A 27139-nucleotide genomic window follows, 5' to 3' on the forward strand; every position below is an offset into this window, starting at 1 on the left:
TAGACATTTATTTTTTTTTACCAAATTAATTTTTATTAGGTATTTGGATGATGATCATGTAAAATTAATTTTTAAAAATTAATCATGTAATTTTTATTAATTTTACATATTTTATTTTTGGTGGGTAGAAATAATTTTTAAATAATTTGAAATATTTTTTTGACATTTATTTTTGTCAAATTAGTTTATATTTTATCAAATTGACGATTTTGCCCTTGAAATTAAGCAATGGTATGTTCAATTGTCCTTGTTTGGAACAAGATTCAAAATTCAGGGTCAAATGTGTCACAATTGATAAGTCATGGACTAAAAGTGACACAAAACCCAAACTATAGGGACTATTAGTGTAATTTGTCCTTTCGTAAAAAACTAAAAAGTCGTCCCAAAAATATCAATTTTTTTTACGTCATATTTCAGTCAAAAAACCAAAAAATTACTAAAAAATATGTTCTCAAACGAGACCTTAGTGAATGGTAGAGAGAGAGAGAGAGATTGGTGCAGTGGGTATATGATTGTTGTATTTTTTTTTTAACATTTTAATTATTTTATACACTTTAATATATATTTCATAATACCATTATGTAGTTCGAATTTGAACTTGGTCCAAATGGCTCAAAATTTATCTTGCTAGTCATTCGATCGGTCGTTTGGCAAGAAGGTTAACAACTACGGCCGACAAGATAACAACTGCGGTAGATAAGTATTTCACCCAATTGTCCGGAGTCTGGATTGTCGTTCAACCGGTCATCCGGTAAACACTAATTCGGGTCATTCGAGCCCCTCTCTTTTCGAGTTACAAGACATTTTTCTCTAGTTTAATATTTCTATTGTAAGACCACACAAACTCACTAGGGATGTTTGAGATAATCTAACTAAGTGTACTTTTTGACTTTTTATGAAATATGAGTTCGATATGGGTTGAGTTTGAAGTGATGTGGTAGAGAGGTGATGTGACTTAAATAAGATGATGTGACTTAAATAGTGAGAGGGAATAAAAGAACCACAAGAATTATGTGGGTCCAGGCATTGCCACGTGGCATGGTTATGGATTATCATGTATATGATAGTTATCAAATTCTTATCAAACACTGCATTAGTGTTTTATGTTATGCAAAACTCATTAGAATATGAAATCTTATTGATATAGAAGTCTTGAACAATTGGAGATTGCTTGGGATAGAACTTCTGGAACATTCAAATTACTTGAGAGGTAAGTCATTGGATATTATAAATAGGCAACACCCTTATGGGTTGAGGGACGCAATTTCTCTCTATGAATTACTTCATTAAATATTTTGATAATATTGGAGGACTGACTTGAGCGTTGGAGGACCCCTGGCGACGGCTGGGGGTGTTTTATCTTGTAGATAACGATTGTGTGGGGGTGCTATTCGTCTTCTTCGTTGGATTTCTTTATCAACAAGTACGTGATTTTTCTTTGCCCGTACAATTGGCGCCGTTTGTGAGAAATGATGAAATTCAACAAAGATAATTAATAAACCACGGTAAACTTCTTTTGGAGGGCTTTGTTCATGATATTGGTTGTTTTTTTACTATATACATACTTTTACGTTGGAGTTCATCAACAACAAAAACAAATACAATGTTCTTGTATAAATATGCTTTCAAATCTACATGGATTTAAGCCACTGCTTTTATAATGGTCATCATTCATAAGGCTCTATCAAAGATTTGCTATTTCAATATATATAGAAGTATAATGTGTGTATGCGGATATGATGAAAAGCAACGTTAGCAAAGTCACATGCAACCAGTTTCAAGATTTTGTCTGTACATACTCGTTTTTGTTTTCCGGAGTTGCTTCTAGGTTTGGTGTAAAGTTAATCGTACACATAAGAGGATTGACACAACTCAACAGAGGAAAAAGAAATAAATGAGTTGCGATATGGTTACATAAATCAAAGTATAAGTCATGGCAAAAAGACACTAGCTTCCTAGCCAAGATATTATATTGGATTTTTATTATTTACGGAGTATGGATTTTATGCATTATTACTCTGCGGATGAATATATTTTATTGTGCTAAATTTTGATCATCTATGGAGCACGGAGTTTATCCATTATTATTCTGACCACAAATACATGGAAAGTCAAATTATTATATCAGATTTTTATTATTTGAAAATATGAGTTTTTATACCAAGCGTGGATGAAGACTATTATTTGGGTCAAATATGCTGAGATGGAGTTCGCGTTTATGGATCATAGGGGCAATATGAATTACACTACCTTTTGGTTGCAAATTTTATCTCTTTGCCAAGTTGGTTTAGGCAAGAGATAAGTTAGTAGGTTTGATCAATTTGAAAAATCTTTATCGAGCGGGTTTTGCGTGGTGAAGTAGATTGGCATGTTTGACCAATTTTGAAAATCTTTGTTGGGCGGGTTTTACTTGGCGAAGTAGGTTGGCAGGTTTGATCAGCTTGAAAAATCTTTGTTGAGCGGGTTTTGCTTGGCGAAGTAGGTTGGTAGGCTTGACCAACTTGAAAAATCTTTATCGAGCGGGTTTTGCTTGGTGAAGTAGATTGGCAGGTTTAACCAATTTTAAAAATCTTTGTTGAGTGGGTTTTGCTTGGCAAAGTAGGTTGGCAGGTTTGACCAACTTAAAAAATCTTTATCGAGTGGGTTTTACTTGGTGAAGTAGATTGACAGGTTTGACCAATTTTGAAAATCTTTGTAGAGCGGGTTTTGCTTAGCAAAGTAGGTTGGCAGGTTTGACCAATTTAAAAAATCTTTGTTGAGCGGGTTTTGCTTGGCGAAGTAGGTTGGCAGGTTTGACCAACTTTGAAAATCTTTGTAGAGCGGGTTTTGCTCAGCAAAGTAGGTTGGCAGGTTTGACCAACTTGAAAAATCTTTGTCGAGTGGGTTTTGCTTGGCAAAGTGAGTTTGCAGATTCGACCAACTTTGAAAATTTTTGTAGAGCAGGTTGGTGGTTTGTCCAACAGTGTGATTCCTTGCTGAGCAGGTTTTGCTTGCCAATAAGCAAGTTGGTGTTTTGGTGGTTCCTAACAAGATTAGGCATTCTTGGAATAAAGTCCTAACAAGGCATTTTTGGAATAAGTCCTAACTAGGTTAGACATTCTTGGAATAAGTCCTAGCAAGGCTAGGCATTTTCGGAATAAGTCCTAATGAGGTTAGGCATTCTTGGAATAAGTCCTAACAAGGCATTTTTGGAATAAGTCCTAACTAGGTTAGGTATTTTTAGAATAAGTCCTAGCAAGGCTAGGCATTTTTGGAATAGGTCCTAACGAGATTAGGCATTCTTGGAATAAGTTTCAGCAAGGTTAGACATTTTTGAAATAAGTCCTAATAAAGTTATGCATTTTGGAATAAGCCCTAGCACCTATGTATGGTTTTAGCTAGGCATTATTACACGTCTATTTTTATTATGACAACAGAAAGCTTTCACTCTTTCATTGGGTTCAAAGAGAATGAAAGCTTGGGGGCAATTGAGAGGGAATAAAAATAACCACAAGAATTATGTGGGTCCAGGAATTGCTACGTGGCATGGTTATGGATTATCATGTATATGACAGTTATCAAATTCTTATCAAACATTGCATTAGTGTTTTATGGTATGCAAAACTAATCAGGATATGAAATCTTATTGATATAGAAGTCCTGAACAACTGGAAAGTGTTTGGTATAGGACTTCTGGAACATTCAAATTACTCGAGAGGTAAGTCATTGGATATTATATATAGGCAACACCCTTATGGGTTGAGGGACGCAATTTCTCTCTATGAATTACTCCATTAAATATTTTGATAATATTGGAGGACTGAATTGGGCGTCGGAGGAACCCCGGCTACGGTTGAGGGTGTTTTGTCTTGTAGATAGCGATTGTGTAGTGGTGCTATTCGTCTTCTTCGTTGGATTTCTTTATCAACAAGTATGTGATTTTTCTTTGCCCGTACAAATAGGATAGTGACTTTTTGACTTTTTAACTTTTTTAGGTTATGACAAACAAGGCCTAAATTAAAGAATTGTTTGGGAATAGATTCTTCTAATAACTTTTTATTTTTTACAAAAAAATAAAATAAAAAAATTGTACAATATGATAAAGAAATAATGTGACTAAAATAGAATAAAAATATAATAAGATAATTTTTAAAATTATTCCCAAATAACCCCAACCAACCTTAACACTATAAAAAAAAAATATTATGAATCATAAAAAAAAAAAATCATAAAATAAACTTATGAAGATTTTTTATTATTTAATTTATATATAATATTTTATTATATGTATAATTTAATGATAAAAAAAATTTATAATAATTTTCATAATATTATTTCATAATTTCTAACATTATTCATAAAATTACGTTCCACGTCAATCATTTTAACACATTTTAATCTATTCCATCGTGGCTGCTGTTAACGATGATAATTCATTGGCTGATGTGCCCACGCCAAACAAGAAGTAAGCTTTTAAAAATTGACAACACCTAGACAAAAATCCAAAAACAGATTCCAGGTGTCATTCAAATTCATTGAACATCTGATTCCATTTGCATGGCCAGTCAATAACTCAACTAATCAAAATACGAACAACACCTTTTTACATGTTTTTTTATTTAGGTGCTGTTTGAGAAGACGATTTTGGGCTACTAATTTAGCCACTACCGTCCAAATGAGTTTCAGTTGGAAATGTTGAACCCAGGACAGGTTGAAATTACCAAAATGTCCCACGTTGAAAATGTTGAACTCAATTAGCCACTGCCGTCCAAGCGTCTTACCTCAGCTACACTAAAGTCTTACCTCAGCTACACAAGTCATGTCAACAACAAAAAAAAAAAAAAAAAAAAAAAAAAAAAAGAAAAGAAAAAATGTTTTTGAATATTTTTAAATATTTTAATTTCAAAATATTACGATTTTAATTTTTTAAATTTTAAAATATTTTATAAAAATAAATTCAAATTCTATTTTATTAAAATATTTTTAAATATTTTAATTTTTTTGTTATGTATTTGGTTATGATTTGAGTGTAGAGTTGTGAAAGTAATATTATCACCTTGCTTGGTTTCCAGTTTTCCAAAACACTTTTCAGAAAATTTTACTTTCTTATTTTTCGTGTTTTTTTGTTTTTACTGAATTTTTTAATATTTTAAGCAATTTTTTCACTTTTTAGACACACCTAACATAAATACACCTAAAAAGTAAAAAAATTGTAAAAAAAATCTTTTAAAAATTCACTAAATACCAAAAATACAAAAAAAATATAAGAATTCAGTACATTTTTTATATTTTTATGTATTTATTAATTTTTTAAAATATTTTTTCACAAATTTTTTACTTTTTAGATACATCTAAGTAAGGTGCATCTAAAACAATAAAAAAAATGTTTAAAATTTAAAAAATATTCACTAAAAACGAAAAACACAAAAACCAAAAAAGTCAATTTTCAAAAAATTTAATCCAGAAAACTCAAACCAAACACAGTATTGAGTTTCGAGTTATGTGTTTGGTTATGAGTTTTAAAAATAATTTATTAATTGAGTTTTATTTTATGTGTTTGGTTACGATTTGAGTGTAGAGTTATTTTTAAATTTAAAATATTAACATTTTAAATTATTTAAATTTTTGAATATTTATATTATTTAAACTTTTTTGTTAAATAATTTTTTGAATATTTAAATTATTTAAATTTTTACGACTTAAATTTTTTGAATATTTATTTTAAATTTTTGCTTATTAAATTATTTAGATTATTTACATTATTTAAATATTTAAAATAAAATAAAAATAAAAATAACAATTAAAATTAAAATTAAAATTAAAATTAAATATTTAAAATTAAAAAAAATAAATTATTTAAAATACACAGGGCAATAAAATAAAACCTCACTTTTTATCATTTCACAGAAAATGAAAAATAAAAATAAAAAACACATGAAAGAACCATTTGCAAAAAAAAAAAAAAAAAAATTAAACTACATAAATTATTTAAAAAAAATACGCCTCATTCAAAAATATTTAAAAATATTTAAAAAATTACAAAAACGTAAATTCAAAAAAAAAAAGAACGACAAAAATACGCCTCATCCAAAAAGATTAAAAATAAAAAAAGAAATTACCATTTGCCATGTAATTTACAAATAAATAAAACACATGAAAACCCATTTTTGAAATATAAAAACAAATTAATGTGTACGAATTAAAAAATGACAAAAACGTAAATTAAAAAAAAGTAACGAGAAAAATACGCCTCATTAAAAAATATTTAAAAAAAAAACATAAAAACATAAATTATCATTTACGACGTAATTTAAAAATAAATAAAACACATGAAAACTCATTTTTGAAAAATAAAAAAATTTATTTTATACCAATAAAAATAAAAAAGATAAAAAAAAATACGCCAAATCCAAACCCAAAATAAAAAAAATAAAAAATTTAAGTAAAATACGCCAAATCCAAACCCAAAATAAAAAAATAAAAAAATTTAAAAGGAAAATACGCCACATCCAAACCGGGAAAAAAAAAAAAATTCAAACAATTTCGGTCCTGTACATGCCGCTGACGTGGAAGACCATTTGAGTGTGAGTTGCCATGAGAATCATATGTAAAGGGCAGTTTGGTAATTTATCATAAAGACACCTCATTCAAAAGTTAAAAAGTCAAAAAAGTCAAAAAGTCATTCCCAAACCAAGCTTTTTAGCCACAGGCTAAATAGTCAAAAAAGTAAAAAAGCCAAAAAGTCAACCCACTTCCCAAACGGAGGCTTAATAGAACAAAAAATATTTAGCCTCCGCTTGGTAAGTGAGTTGACTTTTTAATTTTTTGATTTTTTTTGATTATTTTAGTCTGAGTTAAAAAGTTTGGTTTGGAAAAGACTATTTAGCTTTTTAGATTTTTTGATTTTTTTTTGTGAGAAAAGAGTGTAATGATTATGAGTTGGATGTGATGTTTTGTTTGTTGTGGCTAAAATAGCCTATTTTATCTTTTGTACCTATTTTAGCTGCAAACTAACTTGCCAAACAATATCTTAGTGATATCATACCATTTGTAAAGCTTGACCTCAGAATAACTTATTATCGATCAGATTTAACTTAATTTATAAAAAGAAATCCACTATTAAAGTATCAATTAATGTGTTTAGTTTGAATTTTTTGGATTAAATTTTTAAAAATTAAGTTTTTTGGTTTTTGTATTTTTTTTATTTTTAGTGAATATTTTTAAAATTTTAAACAATTTTTTTACTTTTTTAGATACACCTCACTTAGATGTATCTAAAAAATAAAAAACTTGTGAAAAAATATTTTAAAAAATTAATAAATACATAAAAATATAAAAAAATGTACTGAATTCTCGTATTTTTGGTATTTAGTGATTTTTTTTAAAAAATATTTTCATAAATTTTTTACTTTTTAGGCATATTTATGTTAGGTATGTCTAAAAAGTAAAAAAATTACTTTAAAATATTAAAAAAATTCAATAAAAAAAACATAAAAATAAAAAAATAAAATTTTTTAGAAAGTGTTTTTAGAAAAATGAAACCAAGACAATGATTCATCCCACTAAAAACATCATCACTAATAGCACTAATACATTAAAAAAGTAAAAAAAAAATAAAAAAACACAACTTTAAAATTAAAATATCACATTATTAATAACGAAACTCACTGCTATCTAATTAGTGGGAGCACTAATGAGTGCTCCCAATCATTTTTTCAAAATAAAACACAGACTATCTGCAGATAAGGCTTCCCCAAATTCCAACCTGACTCAGCCTCCGTTTGAATAAATTTTTAAACTTCAATCAAAATAAAACACAGACTATCTGCAGATAAGGCTTCCCCAAATTCCAACCTGACTCAGCCTCCGTTTGTAAAGTTTGGTTGACTTTTTAATTTTTTTTTAATTACTTTAATTTGGATTAAAAAGCTTTCTTTGGAAAGAATTTTTTAATTTTTTATAAAAAAAAAATAATAATTATAAATTAAATTTAATATTTTATTTGTTATGACTAAAATAATTTATTTTATTTTATTATTATTATTATTATTATTATTTTTTTTTTTTTGACTATTTTAACCACAAACCAACCTACCAAACACCACCTCACACTATGAAAACACAATCCACGAGGCCACCATTGTCATCCTCATTTGTATACAAAATCAAATCAAACCAACCAGAAATCTAACAGAGACACTACATGTTATCCCCCCCGCCCCCCAAAAAAACACAGAGACTATGACAAAGTCTGTGAAGGCGGCGGTGATCGGAGCCGGAGTCGCCGGCCTCGTTGCCGCCCGCGAGCTGCAAAGAGAAGGCCACCGAGTCACCATCTTCGAAAAATCCAACCGACTCGGCGGCTCATGGGTTTACGATCCCCGAGTTGAAGATGACCCACTCGGACTCGACTCAGACAGAGATATTGTTCACAGTAGTGTTTATCTCTCGCTTCGCACGAATTTTCCCAGACACATAATGGGATTTTCCGACTACCCATTGAAGAAAATTGGGGATCCGAGGAATTTTCCAGGGCATGAAGAGGTGGTTTCGTTTTTGAACGAGTTTGCGAGGGAGTTTGGACTCGTTGAGTTGATTCGGTTGGAGACTGAGGTTGTACGAGTTGAGGCTGTTGTTGACTCGGTGTGGGTGGTTGAGTCGAGAACGAGCGGGGTAAGTTTGGAGGAGGTTTTTGAGGCTGTGGTGGTTTGTAATGGTCATCATACTGAACCCAGATTGGCCAATCTTCCAGGTATGTGAACTCTTCTTTGCTCTTCTCTTTACAAGTTAGTGCAACTATTTGTGAGCCTTTAAATGTGTGAAGCTAAGATTCAATGTCCATATTCATTCCAGTCAGACAAATTTGGTGATATTTATGATTACTATTTGTTTCTTTTTTAAATCACACAATATTCTGTCTCATTTTCCTCGTAAATTTGTTAGTAATGTGGATAGAAAAGGGATGTTGTCATCTCTTGTAGATTAAAATTATATATTTTATGTTGTTATTTTTATGTTTTCACACAGTACGTGTTTGGTTTGAATTTTTTGAATTAAGTATTTTGAAAATTGTTTTTTTTTTTTTTGTGTTTTTTTATTTTTAGTGAATATTTTTTAAATTTTAAATATTTTTTTTTTACTTTTTTAGATGTATCTTATTTAAATATATCTAAAAAGTAAAAAATTTATGAAAAAATATTTTAAAAAATTAATAAATACATAAAAATATAAAAAATGTATTGAATTATTATATATATTTTTTTATATTTTTGGTATTAGGTGAGTCTAAAATAAAAAAATTATTTAAAATATTAAAAAAATTCAATAAAAATAAAAAAACACAAAAAATAAAAAAAATATAATTTTTTGAAAAATGTGTTAGGGAAAATCGATGTGATTCCCCACAAGTAAATCAATCAATGGGAATAAAAACTAATGCGGAAAAATTAAATCAAAGGCAACACAAGAATTTTTACGTGGTTCCCTCAATGTGAGGTACGTCCATGGGATCGAAATCCGATTCCACTATCAACCAAATAAGTTTCAAACGATTACAAACGAGACACTAATGATCTCACAAAAATCACCCTTAGGTGAATTCCAAATAATCACAAATAAACAAAGAGGAAAGACCTCACCAAATAGATGAATCAAAATCTTCAGAACCAGAGTTGAAGAAGACCCAAAATAACGAACCCAAAATAACGAACCCAAATCAAAACCTCCAATGTAGACCTTCAAAGCAGAACCGAACAGAGTTGCAAAGCAAAGCATAAATTCTTGAATTTGATGGCACCAATTCTTGGTCAAGAATTGACCAAGTCAAACAGGGCAACAATCAATATCAATTGAAGCCCAACAAATTACCAAGCACACTTACCAATCAATGTGTATTCTGGTATTCTAGTGCCACCGCTTTGATGCCTTGAATGAACATAATATAATGAATCTAGGGTTTTTAATCAAACCTTAGTTGTATCCAAATTGAATTGGATCTCCACAAATATAATATATAAAAATATATTATACCTAAATCAAGTCAAATTGAAACTCTTTAACAAACCAATTGGGTCCCACACTCTAATAAGGAGGTATACCCAATAATTCTCCCCCTACCGACTTAGGTGGAGAGATCAACCATACCCGCCAAAGTTCGACACTTTAAATGTTTGTCCCTCGACAAAGTCTTTGTCAGCATATCTGAAATATTATCATCTGTGTGAACCTTTTCGAGTTGTAACAATTTCGAATCTAACACATCACGAATCCAATGGTATCTCACATCAATGTGTTTCGATCTCGAATGAAAAGTAGAATTTTTACTCAAGTGAATAGCACTTTGACTATCACAATAAAGCACATACTTTTCTTGCTTCAAACCCAACTCTTGCAAAAATTTCTTCAACCATAACTCTTCTTTGCAAGCTTCCGTAATGGCAATAAATTCAGCTTCGGTAGTTGAGAGAGCAACACATTTTTGTAATTTAGATTGCCATGCCACAGCTCCCCCTGCAAAAGTCATCAAATACCCCGAAGTAGATTTCCTAGAATCAACATCACCGGCCATGTCAGAATCTGTGAACCCATCAAGCATCGGCTTACCATCCCCAAAACATAAACATACCTTCGAAGTCCCTCGAAGATACCTTAGAATCCATTTTACCGCTGCCCAATGTTCTTTACCCGGATTAGAGAGAAACCGACTCACCACACCAACTGCGTGAGCAATATCCGGCCTTGTACAAACCATGGCGTACATCAAAGAACCAACTGCTGAAGCATAAGGAACTTTCTGCATCTCTTCCTTGTCTTTCTCACTTGTAGGACATTGATTCGAACTAAGCTTGAAATGATCCGCAAGTGGACAACCAACCGGCTTCGCTTTATCCATATTGAACATCTCAAGAACTTTCTCAATGTAGCTTTCTTGAGACAACCAAATCAGCCCCTCTTTGCGATCACGAACAATTTTCATACCAAGAATTTGCTTTACCGGTCCCAAATCTTTCATAGCAAAAGACTTGCTTAACTCCAATTTCAACCTGTTTATCATGGTAGAATCTTGACCCACAATTAACATGTCATCAACATAAAGCAAAAGAATAATAAATTTACCATCTGGAAAATTTTTCACAAACACACAATGGTCCGAAGTGGTTTTAGTAAAACCATTATTCATCATGAAAGAGTCAAATTTTTTGTACCATTGCCGCGGGGCTTGCTTGAGACCATACAAACTTTTCTTCAATTTGCAAACAAATTTCTCTTTCCCTTTTTCCACAAATCCTTCCGGTTGCTCCATGTAAATTTCTTCTTCAAGATCACCATGCAGAAATGTGGTCTTCACATCAAGTTGCTCAACTTCAAGGTTCATACTTGCAGCCATGCCAAGTACAACCCGAATAGAAGACATTTTTACAACTGGCGAGAAAATTTCATCAAAATCAATACCTTTCTTTTGCCCAAAGCCTTTCACGACAAGACGTGCCTTGTACCTCAGATTCTTGCCATCATTCTTCAATTTGAAGACCCACTTATTTTTCAGAATTTTCCTCCCCTTAGGCAACTTCACTAAATCATAAGTGTGATTTTCAACTAAGGAATTCATCTCCTCTTCCATGGCCTTTTTCCAATCACCTTTCTTTGCATGCTCAATTGCTTCTTGGTAGCTCTCCGGCTCCCCTTGATCAGAAATCAACACAAATTCATTGGGAGGATACTTTCTTGAAGGTTGTCGGTCCCTTGTAGATTTCCTCAACTCAAGTTGTGGTGGTAGTTCTTGAGTTGGATGCTCTTCCTCAATTTCTGACTCAACTTCATTAGAATTAGCATCATCCTCTACATCTTCAATAGGTGGCTGCACATCTCCCCCGTTTTCATCATCAACTGAAGATGAAGGAGATGAATCCATGTCAATGAGATCACTAGTTTTTGGCACCGGTTGATCACCTTTGCCAAAGTCTTCAATTGTTTGGTCTTCAAGAAACACAACATCACGGCTTCGAATGACTTTCTTGTCGACCGGATCCCACAATCTATAACCAAATTCATCACGCCCATAGCCAAGAAAAATACATTGTCTTGACTTGCTATCAAGCTTGGACCTCTCATCTTTTGGAATGTGAACAAAAGCTCGGCAACCAAACACTCTCAAGTGCTCATAAGATATATCTTTACCGGTCCAAACTCTTTCTGGAACATCACCGTTCAATGGATAGGAAGGAGACAAATTGATCAAGTCAACCGCTGTCTTCAATGCCTCACCCCAAAAGGATCTTGGCAATTTAGCTTGTGAAAGCAAACACCTTGTTCTTTCCACAATGGTGCGGTTCATTCTCTCGGCAACTCCATTTTGTTGAGGAGTCTTCTTAACTGTCTTTTGGTGCCGAATACCTTGGCTGCGACAATACTCATCAAATGGCCCAATGTATTCACCACCATTGTCTGATCGGATGCACTTCAATTTCTGCCCTGTTTCTCTTTCAACCATAGCCTGAAAATGCTTAAATACTTCTAGAACTTGATCTTTAGTTTTTAGTAGAAAAGCCCAAACTTTCCTTGAATAATCATCAATGAAAGTAACAAAATAAAGTGCACCACTATGTGTTCTAACTTTTAAAGGACCACAAACATCCGAGTGAATCAACTCCAAAACATTTTCTTTTCTAGAAGCAACATTTTTATGAAAAGAAACTCTATGTTGTTTACCCGTCAAACAATGAACACAAGTTTTAAGATGTGTACCTTTCAAACCGGGTAGAAGCTCTTTCTTGAACAATACTTGCAGCCCCTTTTCACTCATATGGCCAAGCCGCTTGTGCCATAATTCAGTAGAAGTATCTTCTTCAAGTGCAGTGACAATACCTTTACAAATTTTTCCTTGCATCGAATAAAGTGTATGAGTCTTCTTACACTTAGCCACCACCAAGGAACCTTTTGTGAGCTTCCATATTCCATCACCAAATTTGTTGTTGAAGCCTTCATCATGTAGCTTCCCAGTAGAGATCAAATTGAGGCGAATGTCGGGAACATGCCTCACATCTTTAAGCAACAACTTGCAGCCCAAATTTGTTTCCAAGCAAACATCACCCATGCCGATAATCTTGGACAAACCTTCATTACCCATTCGAACAGAACCATAATCTCCTGCAGTGTAGGTAGTGAAGAAATCAACTAGAGAAGTCACATGAAAAGAAGCACCAGAATCAATCACCCAATTGCTCTCTTGGCCCACAAAATTGATACAATCATCTTCACAAACGACCATGAGATCAGCATTGGTAGTAACTGCCGTTGTGTCTTCTTGCTTCTTGTCCACACTTTTGTCACGCCTTTTCTCCTTATTCTTGAGCTTTCGGCATTCTCACTTCATGTGCCCTTTCTCATGGCAATAATAACACTCAACGTCTTTCTTTGAAAAAGAACCATCTTTTGATTTGTCACGGCTTTGATCACGACCATGAGGAGTCTTACTCCTCCCCCTTGTTTTGCTTCGGCCTCTCACAACGAATGCTTCCGAATGAGAGGAACCCGCTGATTTTCTTCTAGTTTCTTCATTCAACAGGCTACTAGTAACTTGGCCCATTGTGACAACTCCATCAGGTGCTGAATTACTAACCGTCACAACCAAAGTCTCCCAACTTTCGGGCAAAGAACTCAGTAGCATCAAAGCCTGCAACTCATCATCAAAAACAATTTTCATAGAAGCAAGTTGGTTAACAATACTCTTTATTTCATTCAGATGTTCCGGAATAGGGTTGCCTTCTTTATATTTTAAATTAACCAACTTACGAAACAGAAAAGCTTTATTTGTGGCTGATTTCCTATCATAAAGACCCTCTAATTTTTTCCATAAATCATGTGCTGAAGTTTCAGTAGCGACATGATGAAACACACTGTCATCAATCCATTGACGGATAACACCAACGGCTTTTCGATTAAACCTATTCCATTCATCATCTTTCATACCCTCGGGTTTGCCAGAATCACCCTCAATGGGTCCATATAAATCTTTACAAAATAATAGGTCCTCCATTTTAGTTTTCCAAGTTACCCAATTGCTTCCATTGAAGCTAGACATACGACCCACATTCCCCTCCATTGATTTACACAAATAATTAAACCCAAATAGACCGTAAGCTCTGATACCAGTTGTTAGGGAAAATCGATGTGATTCCCCACAAGTAAATCAATCAATGGGAATAAAAACTAATGCGAAAAAATTAAATCAAAGGCAACACAAGAATTTTTACGTGGTTCCCTCAATGTGAGGTACGTCCATAGGATCGAAATCCGATTCCACTATCAACCAAATAAGTTTCAAACGATTACAAACGAGACACTAATGATCTCACAAAAATCACCCTTAGGTGAATTCCAAATAATCACAAATAAACAAAGAGGAAAGACCTCACCAAATAGATGAACCAAAATCTTCAGAACCAGAGTTGAAGAAGACCCAAAATAACGAACCCAAAATAACGAACCCAAATCAAAACCTCCAATGTAGACCTTCAAAGCAGAACCGAACAGAGTTGCAAAGCAAAGCATAAATTCTTGAATTTGATGGCACCAATTCTTGGTCAAGAATTGACCAAGTCAAACAGGGCAACAATCAATATCAATTGAAGCCCAACAAATTACCAAGCACACTTAGGGTGTGTTTGGTAACGTTTACGTTTTCAGTTTATATTTACAAAAATTTTATAAACTGATTTTTGTTTATTTTTTGTTTATTTTTAGAAAAACATAAACTGTAAACGCGTTTGGTAATTGACAAAATATTTAAAAAAAATTTAAAATATAAAAAGAGTGAGAAATAGCAAGTGGCGGCACGTGGCGGCGGAAGACGGTGGTGGAAAGTGATGACGGTGGGTGGTGGGTATCTGGTGGTGGTGGTGGTGGTGGGTGACGGCGGCGGGTGGTAGCGAGTGGGTGGTGGTGGTGGCGGGTGACAGGTGGGTGGCGGGTGGTGGTAGCGGGTAGGTGGTGGGTGGGTGGGTGGGTGGGTGGGTGACGGTGATGGGTGGTAGCGAGTGGGTGGTTGTGGCGGGTGGTGGGTGGTGGTGGCAGGTGGGTGGCGGATGGTGGTGGTAAGTGGGTGGCGGATAGTGGTGGGTGGTGGGTGGTGATGGTGGGTGGGTGGGTGACGGTGGCGAGTGATAGGTGGTAGCAAGTGGGTAGTGGTGGCGGTGGCGGCGGCGGCGGGTGGTGGTGGCAGGTGGCGGGTGGTGGGGGGTGATGGCGAGTGATGGCGAGTGGTGGTGGTGGTGATGGTGGGTGGGGTGGGGTGGGTGACGGTGGCGGGTGGTAGGTGGTAGCGAGTGGGTGGTGGTGGTAGTAGTGGTGGGTGGTGGCAGGTGGATGGCGGGTGGGTGGCGGGTGGGTGGTGAGTGGTGGTGGCAAGTAGGTGGTGGGTGGTGGTGGCGGGCGGTGGATGGTAGTGGCGGATGGTGGGTGGTAGCGGGTGGGTGACAGGTGGGTGGTGGGTGGTGGTGGTGGTGGCGAGGGGTGGATGGTGGTGGCGAGTGGGTGGCAGGTGGGTGGTGGTGGCGGAAGACGGTGGTGGAAAATTGTGGCGGGTGGTGGCTAGTGTTGGGTGGTAAAAAAAAAAAAAAAAAAAAAAAAAAACTGAAAACTCAAAATGGAAACACATTTTTTGTGTTTTCATTTTTTGGCCAAATTTATAAACTGAGACCACTGATTTATAAATCAAAAATTTTACCAAACAAGTTTTTATTTGAGTTTTTTAAATTTTTGTAAATATAAACAGAAAACAAAAAACGTAAGTGTTACCAAACGGCACCTTACTAATCAATGTGTATTCTGGTATTCTAGTGCCACCGCTTTGATGCCTTGAATGAACATAATATAATGAATCTAGGGTTTTTAATCAAACCTTAGTTGTATCCAAATTGAATTGGATCTCCACAAATATAATATATAAAAATATATTATACCTAAATCAAGTCAAATTGAAACTCTTTAACAAACCAATTGGGTCCCACACTCTAATAAGGAGGTATACCCAATAAAATGTTTTTTAAAAAAGCGGAAAGAAGCAAGGTTTTTTTTCCTCCCTTAGCCTTATTAAAAAGGAGTTAGATGCAATTATACTAAGAGGTGGTTTGTGATGATCTAAATAAGTATATTTTTTGACTTTTTATAAAATATGGGTTGGGTTTGAAGTGATGTGTTAGAGAGGTGATGTGACTTAAATAAGATGATGTGACTTAAATAGGATAGTGATTGTTTGACTTTTTAACTTTTTTAGATCATGCCAAACAAGGCCTAAAATTGCTATACTTATTTTATTTTCTTCAAAAGTGTAATTTATAATTTTTTTTATTTACATAAAACATTTATTTATGCTAAAAAAATGTTTGTTTTGAAAACAAGTGAAGGGTGACTTGTGGGAGGTGGTTGCCGATAACTAGAGGTGGTGGGTACTCGCCAGAGGTGATTGTTTTGAAAGCAAGTGAGGGGTGACTTGTGAGAGGTGGTTGTTGGCAGCCGGATGTGGTAGGGAATTATTGGAGCTAGTTGACGACAACAATAGTCGAAGGGAGTTGTCGACACCAGTGGTTGGAGAGGTGGGGATGGCTGAAGTTGGTGGTAGAGTGAAAGAATGAAAAATTATACATAGGGAAATCATTATCATAATATTTAGTAAGATTTGAAAATTGTTTTTATTTTTTTTTTCTTGGTTTGTTTTTTAAAATTTCAAAATATTTATTAGCATAAATAGAAAAAGTTATAAACAAAATTGTTACCGAATAATAAAGTTTGGCTTTGATGCATGTTTTTGGCAGCAGGTGTAGAGAGATGGCCCGGAAAGCAAGTGCATAGTCACAATTATCGTATTCCCGAACCATTTCGAGATCAGGTACATATGCAATTTCTTTTCTTTATTTATTTTTATTGGTTGTAGTTATCTTATATTTGTAATTAATAGAGTAAATATTCTAAATTAACGCTACTTGTTACGAAAATTTGCTCTCTTTTTGTTTAAAAAAAAATAGTTTTTCCCCTCTCTCTTCTTTTCGGTCCTTCAAAAATATATTACCCTCATGGTTTTTCAATGGGTAAATTCCTTTTGCAACGGTTAAAATGTTTTTTTTTTTAATTTATTTATTTTAAATTTGCAAAAAAAAACTTCCAAAGCCTACTAGCCATTTTTCATTTATTCGAATTAATAATATGTTTCCTCTTTGAGATTTCCAAGGGAGTAATTTTCAACTAGTTTTTTTGCCAGTTTTTTCTTTAACAATTCCCGAAAGAATCAACAACATTTCATCAAAATTTTCATAAGAGTATTGTATCCATATCGAAAACTTGTTTCTCCTTCACTTTATTTAGCAGGAAAACAAACCTCTACATAATCGTTTCTCCCCTATCAAATAGAGTTTAATCATAATTATGGTTAAAATAAGCTCCACTTGCTAACGGACTACTCCAAAAGTACTTTAAAACCAATAGAAAACATTATGTATTAATTTTTTATTTCTTGAGCACGCACATCCCTGCCCATGTATCTAATAGACTTTTTAACGGACACATACTAAATTTGATGATATATACATATATATGAGTGAGAGCATATTGCAAATTTAACATTTTGGTTTCTTATTTTTACATACCAATACATATATATTAGGTATTCCATTGCTTTCTACGTGATCTTTTGATGTTAGTCGAGTAAATTAGACTTGTTGATTCAATGTTCAATTGGACTGCCAAAACAGTCCTATTTTTTCAAGCTTCTGTTTCTGATTAAATTGTCTTAATGGACAACAATTGACAGGTTGTGGTTATGATTGGAGATGGACCGAGCGCGCATGATATATCTAGGGATATTGCAACAGTGGCCAGAGAAGTTCATCTCTCATCAAGATCCCCTGATGTTGAAGTCTCAAAATTAAATAACCACAACAATGTATGGCAGCATTCAAAGGTAGGTCTCTCTTACTTTTTATTTTATTTTCTACAATAATGTATTTCAGTACATTGAAGTAGAACTATCAATAATTATGGCATAAATCACAATTACAAATAAGAAAGAGAAACGAAAAGGATTTGTGAAGTGAAAAGAAAAGGAAAGAGAGAATTGGAAAAGAAACTGTAGTAGAAACTATATTGTTTTTCTCTTTATAAACAGTATGCACTGTTTTTCATCTTGGATCACTTTAACTTAGCCGAGGCCTTCTTTTATAGTTACGTTAGAGGACTGTAGAACACAAAATTAACAACAAAAAGGGTTTAGGAAACTGAAAAAACTTCTAGAGAAGACTATCTCTGTCTAGATTTTTCAGAATTAATTTCTAACATTTTACAACATTCTTACAGATTGACCAGGTCTATGAAGATGGTACAGTATCATTTCAGGATGGAATTTCCATCCACGCAGATGTCATTTTCCATTCTACTGGGTACGCTATGAAAACTAATTTCTTTTCTTTTTTCACCCGGGAAGAAAAACTTGTACATGGGTCCTTGAATGTTTTTTTGTGCAGGTACAAATACCATTTTCCGTTTCTTAGAACAAATGGAATTGTAAGTGTTGAGGACAACCGTGTTGGACCACTCTACAAACATGTCTTCCCCCCACAGCTTAGTCCTCAGCTTTCTTTTGTTGGCATACCTTATCGGGTTAGTTAGAGTCGTTCTTATTCTTCTCGTTCTCACTTTGTTGCTATTTCCAGTTTATTTTTTGTTAGAATTATTTACGCTGCCTTTCTAAGAATAATCATTGATCTAAAGAGTGGGAATTTGAAAAATAGGAAAAAAAAAACTAATTTTCTTGAAACAAGCTGTGATGTTATTGTAGAACCAACCAAGAGGTCAAAACTATACTCAAGAAACCATTTGGTCAAGAAAAAGCATTCTTAATGAATTTCCATATAGTTTTACCTTTTGTTTTGTCCAAATAATTGAATGAACTCTAACTGAGAGTGGAAAGTTCTCTTGATAATCAGGCAATTTTATTTCTAATGATGGAATTGCAATCGATGTGGATAGCACAAGTTTTATCTGGTAAGGTCCATTTGCCATCCAAAGAGGAGATGTTGGCCGATGTTCAACGACATTACCAGTGTATGGAGGAATGTGGGATCCCCAAGCACCATACCCATCGTCTTCATCCAAATGAGGTCTTCTATCCTCATTTCCACTGTATCGTTGTTTTATATTTTACTAGTTTCCAGATGACACATTCTAGTCCCTAGAGGCCAAAAACAAAATGCATATTTTGTCATTTTGGCATTCTGTTCTCTGTTTCATTTTGGCATTCTATTAAAAACAAATTAAAGTCTGTTTGGTAATCAAGGAGAGAGAATAAAATAAATGATTACATAAATTGGGAGAGAAAAGATAATGGTTGCTGTCTTTGTACACATTGTTTTACCAAAATAACCACTCATCATGTTATTTCTTCTTTTAATTTCTTTTGTGGAGTAGTTTTCGTAAAGACAGACATTAGCTGGGGTTTTTTCCCACTACAAATCTTCACTTTTGGAGAGATTCAAACAGCATCAGCTCTAGTAGGACTCATTTGACATTGGTTAGAAAAATAAACAAACTAAGCCTAAACACGTTTTTTAAGCTCATTAAATTTTTTAACCAAACTGGACAACTTACTACTCGACTGGACCCGCTTGTTTACAACTCTTTATTTCTTCCAATTTCACTCCATTTCTCTCCTCTTTAATTATCCAAATAGGTGACTAGGGCCGAGAAAATTCTACTCTCTCTCTCTCTCTCTCCAAATCACGCAAGTTTTTAAACATGACTTTCTTTTTTTATTTAATTGCAGTTTGAGTACCTGGACTGGCTTGCTGCTCAAGTGGGAGTACTCCCGGTGGAGGAGCGGCTAAGAGAGATATATTGGCAAATCTGTAAAACCATTGCTAGTCCGACAGGCCACACGTTTAGAGATGAATGGGTTTGCCCTACACAGCATAGAAATTAACAAGGCCTTGTTTTGTAAGAGTGAAATTTCACAGACAGAACTATCAAAGTAAGATATTGCTTTGTAGGAGTGTATTAGATAATAAAGAAATTGATGTCTAAAGAAAAAGATAATAACCCAGCAAAAATAAATAAATAGAGATAAAGATGATAAAGAAATTATGTGTAGCCCCAGAAAAAGGAAAAGAAATAGCTAAACAAATGCATGTGCAACTGCCATTGTAATGTATTGTGAGAAAGTTTTCTCAACAGACTCTGGTTGTTAAAAGATTTCAAGTGTATGAAGTTATAAGATTTTATTCTATGGATCTCTTGGATTTCTATAATTTGGTTACTGGATTTAGAAATAAAATCAACTTTATTTTAAGAAAGGTTGATTAAAACATTTGTGATTTTTTTTTTTTGAACTGATTAAAACATTTGTGATTGATGATACTTTTATTTATATATATTTTATCTAATTTCACACAACTTTTTTCTTTTTATTTCTAAATCTCCCAACCAAATATAGCGTTAGTTAAAGTCAGTTTAGTACTTTGAGATAAAAATATCATCTAAGCAATCACACATAGGGCTGTAAACAAGTTGAATTTTAGTATGCTTGGACTTGTTTATTAAGATTTTAACAAGTTCGAACTCGAGTCCAATAAAAAATTAACAAATCGAGAGAGCCGAGTTGGCTTAGGCTTGACTCAAACTCCAGCCTTAACGAGTCAAAAAAAATTATAAATTCATACTTGCGAATGAGATTAAAGTTATAATTGAAATTTTGAGTATATAATTATATATACATTATATGTAAACATACTAAAAGAAAAGTTAATATCCTACCAAAATAATAATATTTACCACTACTATTATATAAATTTATTATCTATAGTTAGCTATTATTTACATATAAATAAATTTAGCTATTATTTACATTTACATTATTTAAATTTATAAATAATATAGCAACCCTGGTTTGAATTCGACCCATGGATGTTTTGGATTCGGGTTTCATTGCCTTTTTGGTTGTTCATGTTTTGCTGCTACTCATTGTTCATTGGGTTTGGTTATTGGAGTGTCTTGGTTGTGTTAGGAACAGGTTGATGACTTGTTTCTCAAACTGTTGTTGCTCAGAATTTTTTCTTCTGCGCTCGAGCAGCACTTCTTGTGCTCGAGCGGTTATTATGAACTTCTAGCACTTTTGTAGGTCTGTAGGGATACTGGGAGTTGTCATTCTTGCACTCGAGCGGTAATCGCTCGAGTGGTACTCCTTGTGCTTGAGCGGTGGTCACTTGTCTATAAAACTTCTGAGAGTTTGTATTATACGCTCAAGCGACACTTCTTGTGTTCGAGCGGTTACACTTTTATGTTCGGATGCTCAAGCGTCACTTCTTGCGCTCAAGCGGACTGTGTGTCTATATAAGGCTGCAACACGCTGAAAAAGTCACTTTTTGATTCTCTCTCTCTCTCTCTCTCTCTCTCTTCCTTCAATTTTCACCATTTTTAGGGTTTCCTGGACCTAAAAGCTTGGGTTTCATCTAGTTACACTCATTTTCTACCCCTAGTCCTACATATCAAAACGTAGAGGGTCGCGAGCGCTTCAATTTAATCTAGGTAGATCGTGTTTTCGTCGCCGGTGGATTTTCGACTCTTCTCCTCTTCGCTTCAAGAGGTAGGGATTCTTGAGCTTCTTTTCAATATTTCACCATAGATAGACTTGTGGTAATTTTTACGGTATTTAAAAACATAGTTTATTGTTGTTTTTTGGTTAAAAAGCATATGGGTGGATTTATGTTTAAAATGGAGAGTTGTGAGTTTGTGTATGATTGGTTGTGGGTTACGAATCATGTTTAGGATATAAATCGGAAAGGTTTGGTATATCGTTTCTTAATTTGGAATATCAAAGAGAAGTTTAATGTTGAATAGAAATGGGAATATGATGTGGTTGTGTATGAATAATTTGGGTTTTGAACTAGCATTGGTGGACGTGGCCATTGTGGTGTTTGTTGGGATATGGAGTAGTAAGATTGTATTTTCAAAACAAAGTGGAACTAATTGCCCTTTTTATAAAACGTGCGGGTTTGCGTTAAACGGGAATGTAGAATTACCTAAGGGTGTATTTATTTTTCAGATTATGTGATTGACGTTTAGAGTTTTGTCCTTGGCCATCGGTGGAGGATGGTATTGCTTGTTGCTAGAGAAGGACTATGAGTACTATTGTAGGATGGGTTATGCAATGTAACACTATGTGTTGTCTTTGATAAATGAACATGGTGAATAGACGATTCCATTATTGAGTTATGAATTATGTTATTAAAAGGTAAGTGGAACGTTTGTAAATGTTGTTTCCGTTGAGAGACAGATGTTGAATAGTTATGTTTTGATGTTTAGCACCTCATGATGTGTTTTGGGAATGTTTGAAATAAAGGAAAACCCATGTGGAACTGTGGTTTGTGGAGTACATTTTAAAAGAAATGAGTTAATGTGATTAACTGGTAGTGATTGTTATGGAGGCGATCGGACTAGGTGTATGTATTACACTGTGTATTATTGATGTTGATTAGCATGATTATATTTTATTGTGATGATGTTTGGGAGTCCGTTACCTGCTGTGTTGAGCTGGCAAAGTGTGGCGCCTTGACAGAGGTTTCTTTGTCCCTTCCGGTTTGCACGCAGTAAAGTGTGAAAAGGGGGTCCGTTTCCCGCCGTATCTTAGCCGGCAAAGCGTGTCACATTATGATAGGTTCTTTGTTCCCTTCTGGTTTGCACCCAGTAAAGTGTGACTTGAGGAGCACCTCCTTCTGGGTGAGGTCGGTAAAGTGTTATGTGTTATTGGTATTGTTGAATCTGCCATCCGTGCTGTAGGCCGGTGGAGATGAGATTAGTAATATGTATTACTTCAGTTATCTCGTTTGAATGAATATATGTGTTAACGGTTTTTCTTACCATTCACTTTTTTAAATCCTTGGGCCTATGGTCAGGGAAGGTTGTAGATATATATTGGGATGTAAAGCCTTATGGTGTACTGAGAAGGAAGATGGGGATTATGATCTTCATGTTGGGTTGTATTTTCAGAATGATTGTTTAAGTGAGATTCTTTTATGTTAACATGGGAAGTTCTATCAAAGAAAGAATGAGGTTTTAAAACATTTTCTTTTGGAAGTAATGATGGGAATGTGAAAAAGAAGAAATAATTCTATACTGAATTGGGTCAAGGGGAGTTTTGAGAAAATACAGTTATATGAGTATATTTTGGATATTGAATGTCACACTACTTATATGATATGTCTTGATGCATTCATGATCATTTTTATCTATTTGTTGTGATTGGTTAGGATCTTAGGGATCTCTACTGGACTTGGTGCTCATCCCACGTGTTGATAACCTTTTTCAGGTACAAGGCTGGAGGATAATTCATGACTTGAAGTCTCTAAATTGTTGGCCACAGGGCCCTTTATTCATAGGGCGAGTGCCATGTACTGTACAAGGGTGAATCCCTTTTGTTTTAATATTTGTCATTCAATGTAAGCCTAAAGGCATTGTGCCATGTTCTATTTATATCATCATTGTTATCGTGAAAGAATGTTATTACTTATTTTTGTTCATGTTCTCAACTAAATGTAATTATTATAATGAAGTTGGTAATGAATTTGAATAATAAAAGTCGGGGCTTGACAACTTGGTATCAGAGTGAGTCGGGTCGAATACCTTGGGCTCGTGGGAAGTGGTTTTACCATAGTGGGTTTGCTATACTTGGTGAGGACATTGCATACAGATGATTTATGCATTAGGACATTATGTGTTGCATCTGTGTGAGCATGGGGTTAAAATGCTTGTCACCGACAAACTTACTTTGAGGTTCTATTGGAAATACGCTTGATTAACGTGGTTTTTGATAGAAATTCCTTGAGAGTTTTGGGGCGAATAGTTATCTCGTGGACTTGGTTCGATTATGTGATTAAGTGTTTAATTGTCTTTATGTGATAGAGTTATGTGTTTCGAGACTAAGTGTGTCTTGTAACTTAGGCGTGGAAACCGTTATTAATAGTGTTGGTTAGGATGAGAAGGAAGAGTCCATACCGACCATTTCGACTATTCAGAGAGGTGGTAGACCTAGTAAGAATTAGAGGCGGGCAAGATCTCAGGCACAGGCGCAGTTGACGCCTCAAGCTACTTTGGTTTCTTCGGACTCATCCTGTGGAGGGACTAGTTAGATTGAGGCGTCCTCGAGTCAGTCTCAGAATAAGAGACCACCTTGGTGTTCTAGATGTGGTTGGACATGCTATGTCTAGCGTTGTTGCCTTCTGAGGGAGCAGAGACAGTTTCAGTAGTCCAAGCAGAGACAATAGTGAGGTTGGAAGTGTGAAAGAGTTTTGATGCTTTGTAGTGTCGTTTGATGTTATCTTATGTAAGGCTATATGCCTACGAATGTTGTTTATGCATATGTGTATGTGGTTGTAAACCTAAATGTGGTTATGTACTTAACTTTGTATTCATTTGTAATGTGTTGAAAAATGTCGTAATGATTGGAAATCCTAGTTTTATTATGCCATATTGATGTCTTGGGAAAACGGGTTGGCTTGTGATGTCTCATGTTGGTCTCATATGCCTTGTTGAGTGGTAGGAGTGTGTTTTGTTTTGGACTTTGAGTTGTGAGAAGAGAGGATTGGTGGTTTGGTCGTATGGTATTCAAAGTTGGTTGACACATAGTCACCTCGAAAATCATTTTTTCGGTTTGAGCTAATGGTTGTAAGGTTAAGGGGTATTTCTGATTTTTCTTGGGGGCGTGGAGCCTCGCTTATGGGTGCGTTTGATTGGTGTAGATGTGTAAAACCTCTTAAGTTGGGGTAACGTGTTAATGTGTGAATTTTGTAAGCGTTTTTGCGCCATTGAATTATGTTGATTAATATTACTGGTATTGTGCTGATTTGAGACTTTCGAGATTTGGAAAGCTATTTGCGTTGTATTATATCTCTTGGTACTGTATTTATTTCTATTCATTGTTGTGATAGAAATGTGTGTATTGAATTGTGGAATCACCGTGGGTGTTATGGTTGTAATTGGGGGATGGTTGAGGTTCACCGAATGTTTTTGAGAAATAAACTGAGAAGTAAGTTTGGTTTTATGGCCTGTTATGACATTTTGTTTCAACTGAAAACTTAGGTTTGAAAATTCATGGGTTGTCTGGAGAAAATGTTTGCAAAACAATTGGTCTTCTTGTGATTTTGGAACAAAATTTTGTTGGAAAATGGTGTAAGTTTGAATGACTTTTGAGGAAAACGGAGTAAGTGATAATAGAGTTTTTGAAATAATACGAAAATTGTCGTTATAACCAGATTCATGTGATTGTTTTGTTTCATATTGTATGGGTGAATGGTGTTATAATTTGATTTTAATCAATAGTGATGTGCCTTGGTTTTAAGTGGATTGACTTTGGTTGTTTGGTTGTGTCAGAGAGTTGTCTCTGTAGACCATGGGTTATAGGTGTAGTGCTCTTTGGAGAGAGTTGCTTAAGAGTTTCTGGTTGTGAGTGTGATTTTCCCGTGATGTGTGAGTGTGGAAAACTCGATTTCTGTTTGGTTGGTTGTGTACGGTTGGAATGCGGTTGGTGTTTGGGGTGTGGGTTACTCGGTTGTTTGGTTTAGTCTCTTGGATCCCATCGGATATGTGGGTTAGAGAGTCATTTGTGATTTCTTTCTTGTTGGGTGTTGCTCGGGGATCTTTGGGGCACTAAGGCATTGGATCGAGATCCGGGAAAAATATTCCGCCTATGGATCTAACTTTGGTGTTGGTGGGTGTTTTTCTTTTCACCATTGGGTACCTTGTGTTTTGTCATCCTCTCTAATTTCGGGGACGAAATTCCTTAAAGGGGGAGGGGGGAGGTTATAGCTTCCCTGGTTTGAATCCGACCCGTGGATGTTTTGGATCCGTGTTTCATTGCCTTTTTGGTTGTTCATGTCTTGCCTCTACTCATTATTCATTGGGTTTGGTTATTGGAGTGCCTTAGTTACGTTGGGAACAGGTTGGTGACTTGTTTCTCAAACTGTTGTTGCCTAGAATTTTTTCTTTTGCACTCAAGTAGTCATTGTGAACTTTTAGCACTTTTGCAGGTCTACAAAGATACTGAGAGTTGTCATTCTTCGCTCGAGTGGCCATTTTTGCGCTCGAGCGGTGATCGCTTGAACAGTACTCCTTGTGCTCGAGCGGTGGTCACTTGTCTGTAAAACTTCTGATATTCTACGCTCAAGCAACACTTCTTACGCTCGACTAGTCACACTGTTGTGTCTGGACGCTTGAGTGGACTGTACGTCTATATAAGGCCGCAACACGCTGAAAAAGTCACTTTTTGCTTTTCTTTCGCTCTCTCTCTCTCTCTCTCTTCCCTTCCTTTTGTCTCTCTCTCTTTTCCCTCCCTTTTCCTGGACCTAAAAGCTTGGGTTTCATCTAGTTATACCCATTTTCTACCCCTAGTCCAATAGATCAAAAATGTAAAGGGTCGTGAGGGCTTCGATTTAATCTGAGCAGATCGTATTTTCGTTGTCGGTAGATTTTTGACTCTTCTCCTCTTCACTTCAAGAGGTAGGGATTCTTGAGCTTCTTTTCAATACTTCACCATAGATAGACTTGTGATAATTTTTACGGCATTTAAAAATGTAGTTTATTGTTGATTTTTGGTTAAAAAGCATATTAGTGGATTTGGGTTTAAAATGGTAAGTTATGGGTTTGTGTACGATTGGTTGTGGGTTACAAATCATGTTTAGGATATAAATTGGAAAGGTTTGGTATATCATTTATTAATTTGGAATACCAAAGAGAAGTTTAATGTTAAATAGAAATGGGAATATGATGTGATTGTTTATGAATAATTGGGGTTTTGAACTAACATTTTTGGACGTGGCCATTGCAGTGTTTGTTGGGATTTGGAGTAGTAAGATTGTATTTTCAAAACAAAGTGGAACTAATTACCCTTTTTATAAAACGTGCGAGTTTGCGTTAAACGGGAATGTGGAATTACCTAAGGGTGTATTTATTTTTCCGATTATGTGATTGACGTCTAGAGTTTTCTCCTTGGCCATCAGTGGAGGATGGTATTGCTTATTGTTACAAAAGGAATATGAGTATTATTGTAGGATGGGTTATGCGATGTAACACGATGTGTTGTCATTGATAAATGAACATTGTGAATAGACGATTCCATTGTTAAGTT

At 34.7% G+C, this 27139-nt stretch overlaps 1 protein-coding gene across 2 annotated transcripts; it reads left to right on the plus strand.

The window, feature by feature from the left end:
• Positions 1-8075: 8075 nt before the first annotated feature.
• On the plus strand, positions 8076-20252 carry LOC114300624 (flavin-containing monooxygenase FMO GS-OX5). 2 transcript variants are annotated; one of them, XM_028245484.2, is made up of 7 exons: positions 8076-8731; positions 16794-16864; positions 17783-17932; positions 18325-18407; positions 18492-18627; positions 18954-19127; positions 19790-20252. In XM_028245484.2, exons 1-7 carry the CDS (start codon positions 8221-8223, stop codon positions 19943-19945), a joined length of 1281 nt encoding a protein of 426 aa, XP_028101285.2. In that variant the 5' UTR covers positions 8076-8220; the 3' UTR covers positions 19946-20252. The 2 variants fall into 2 exon arrangements, with proteins under 2 accessions (XP_028101285.2, XP_028101284.2); XM_028245483.2 differs by having other exon boundaries at positions 8091-8731; positions 16791-16864.
• Positions 20253-27139: the final 6887 nt, after the last annotated feature.

This window comes from Camellia sinensis, chromosome 5, assembly GCF_055761805.1.
Source record: "Camellia sinensis isolate YWXY chromosome 5, ASM5576180v1, whole genome shotgun sequence".
In the NCBI taxonomy this organism is placed as follows: Eukaryota; Viridiplantae; Streptophyta; class Magnoliopsida; order Ericales; family Theaceae; genus Camellia; species Camellia sinensis.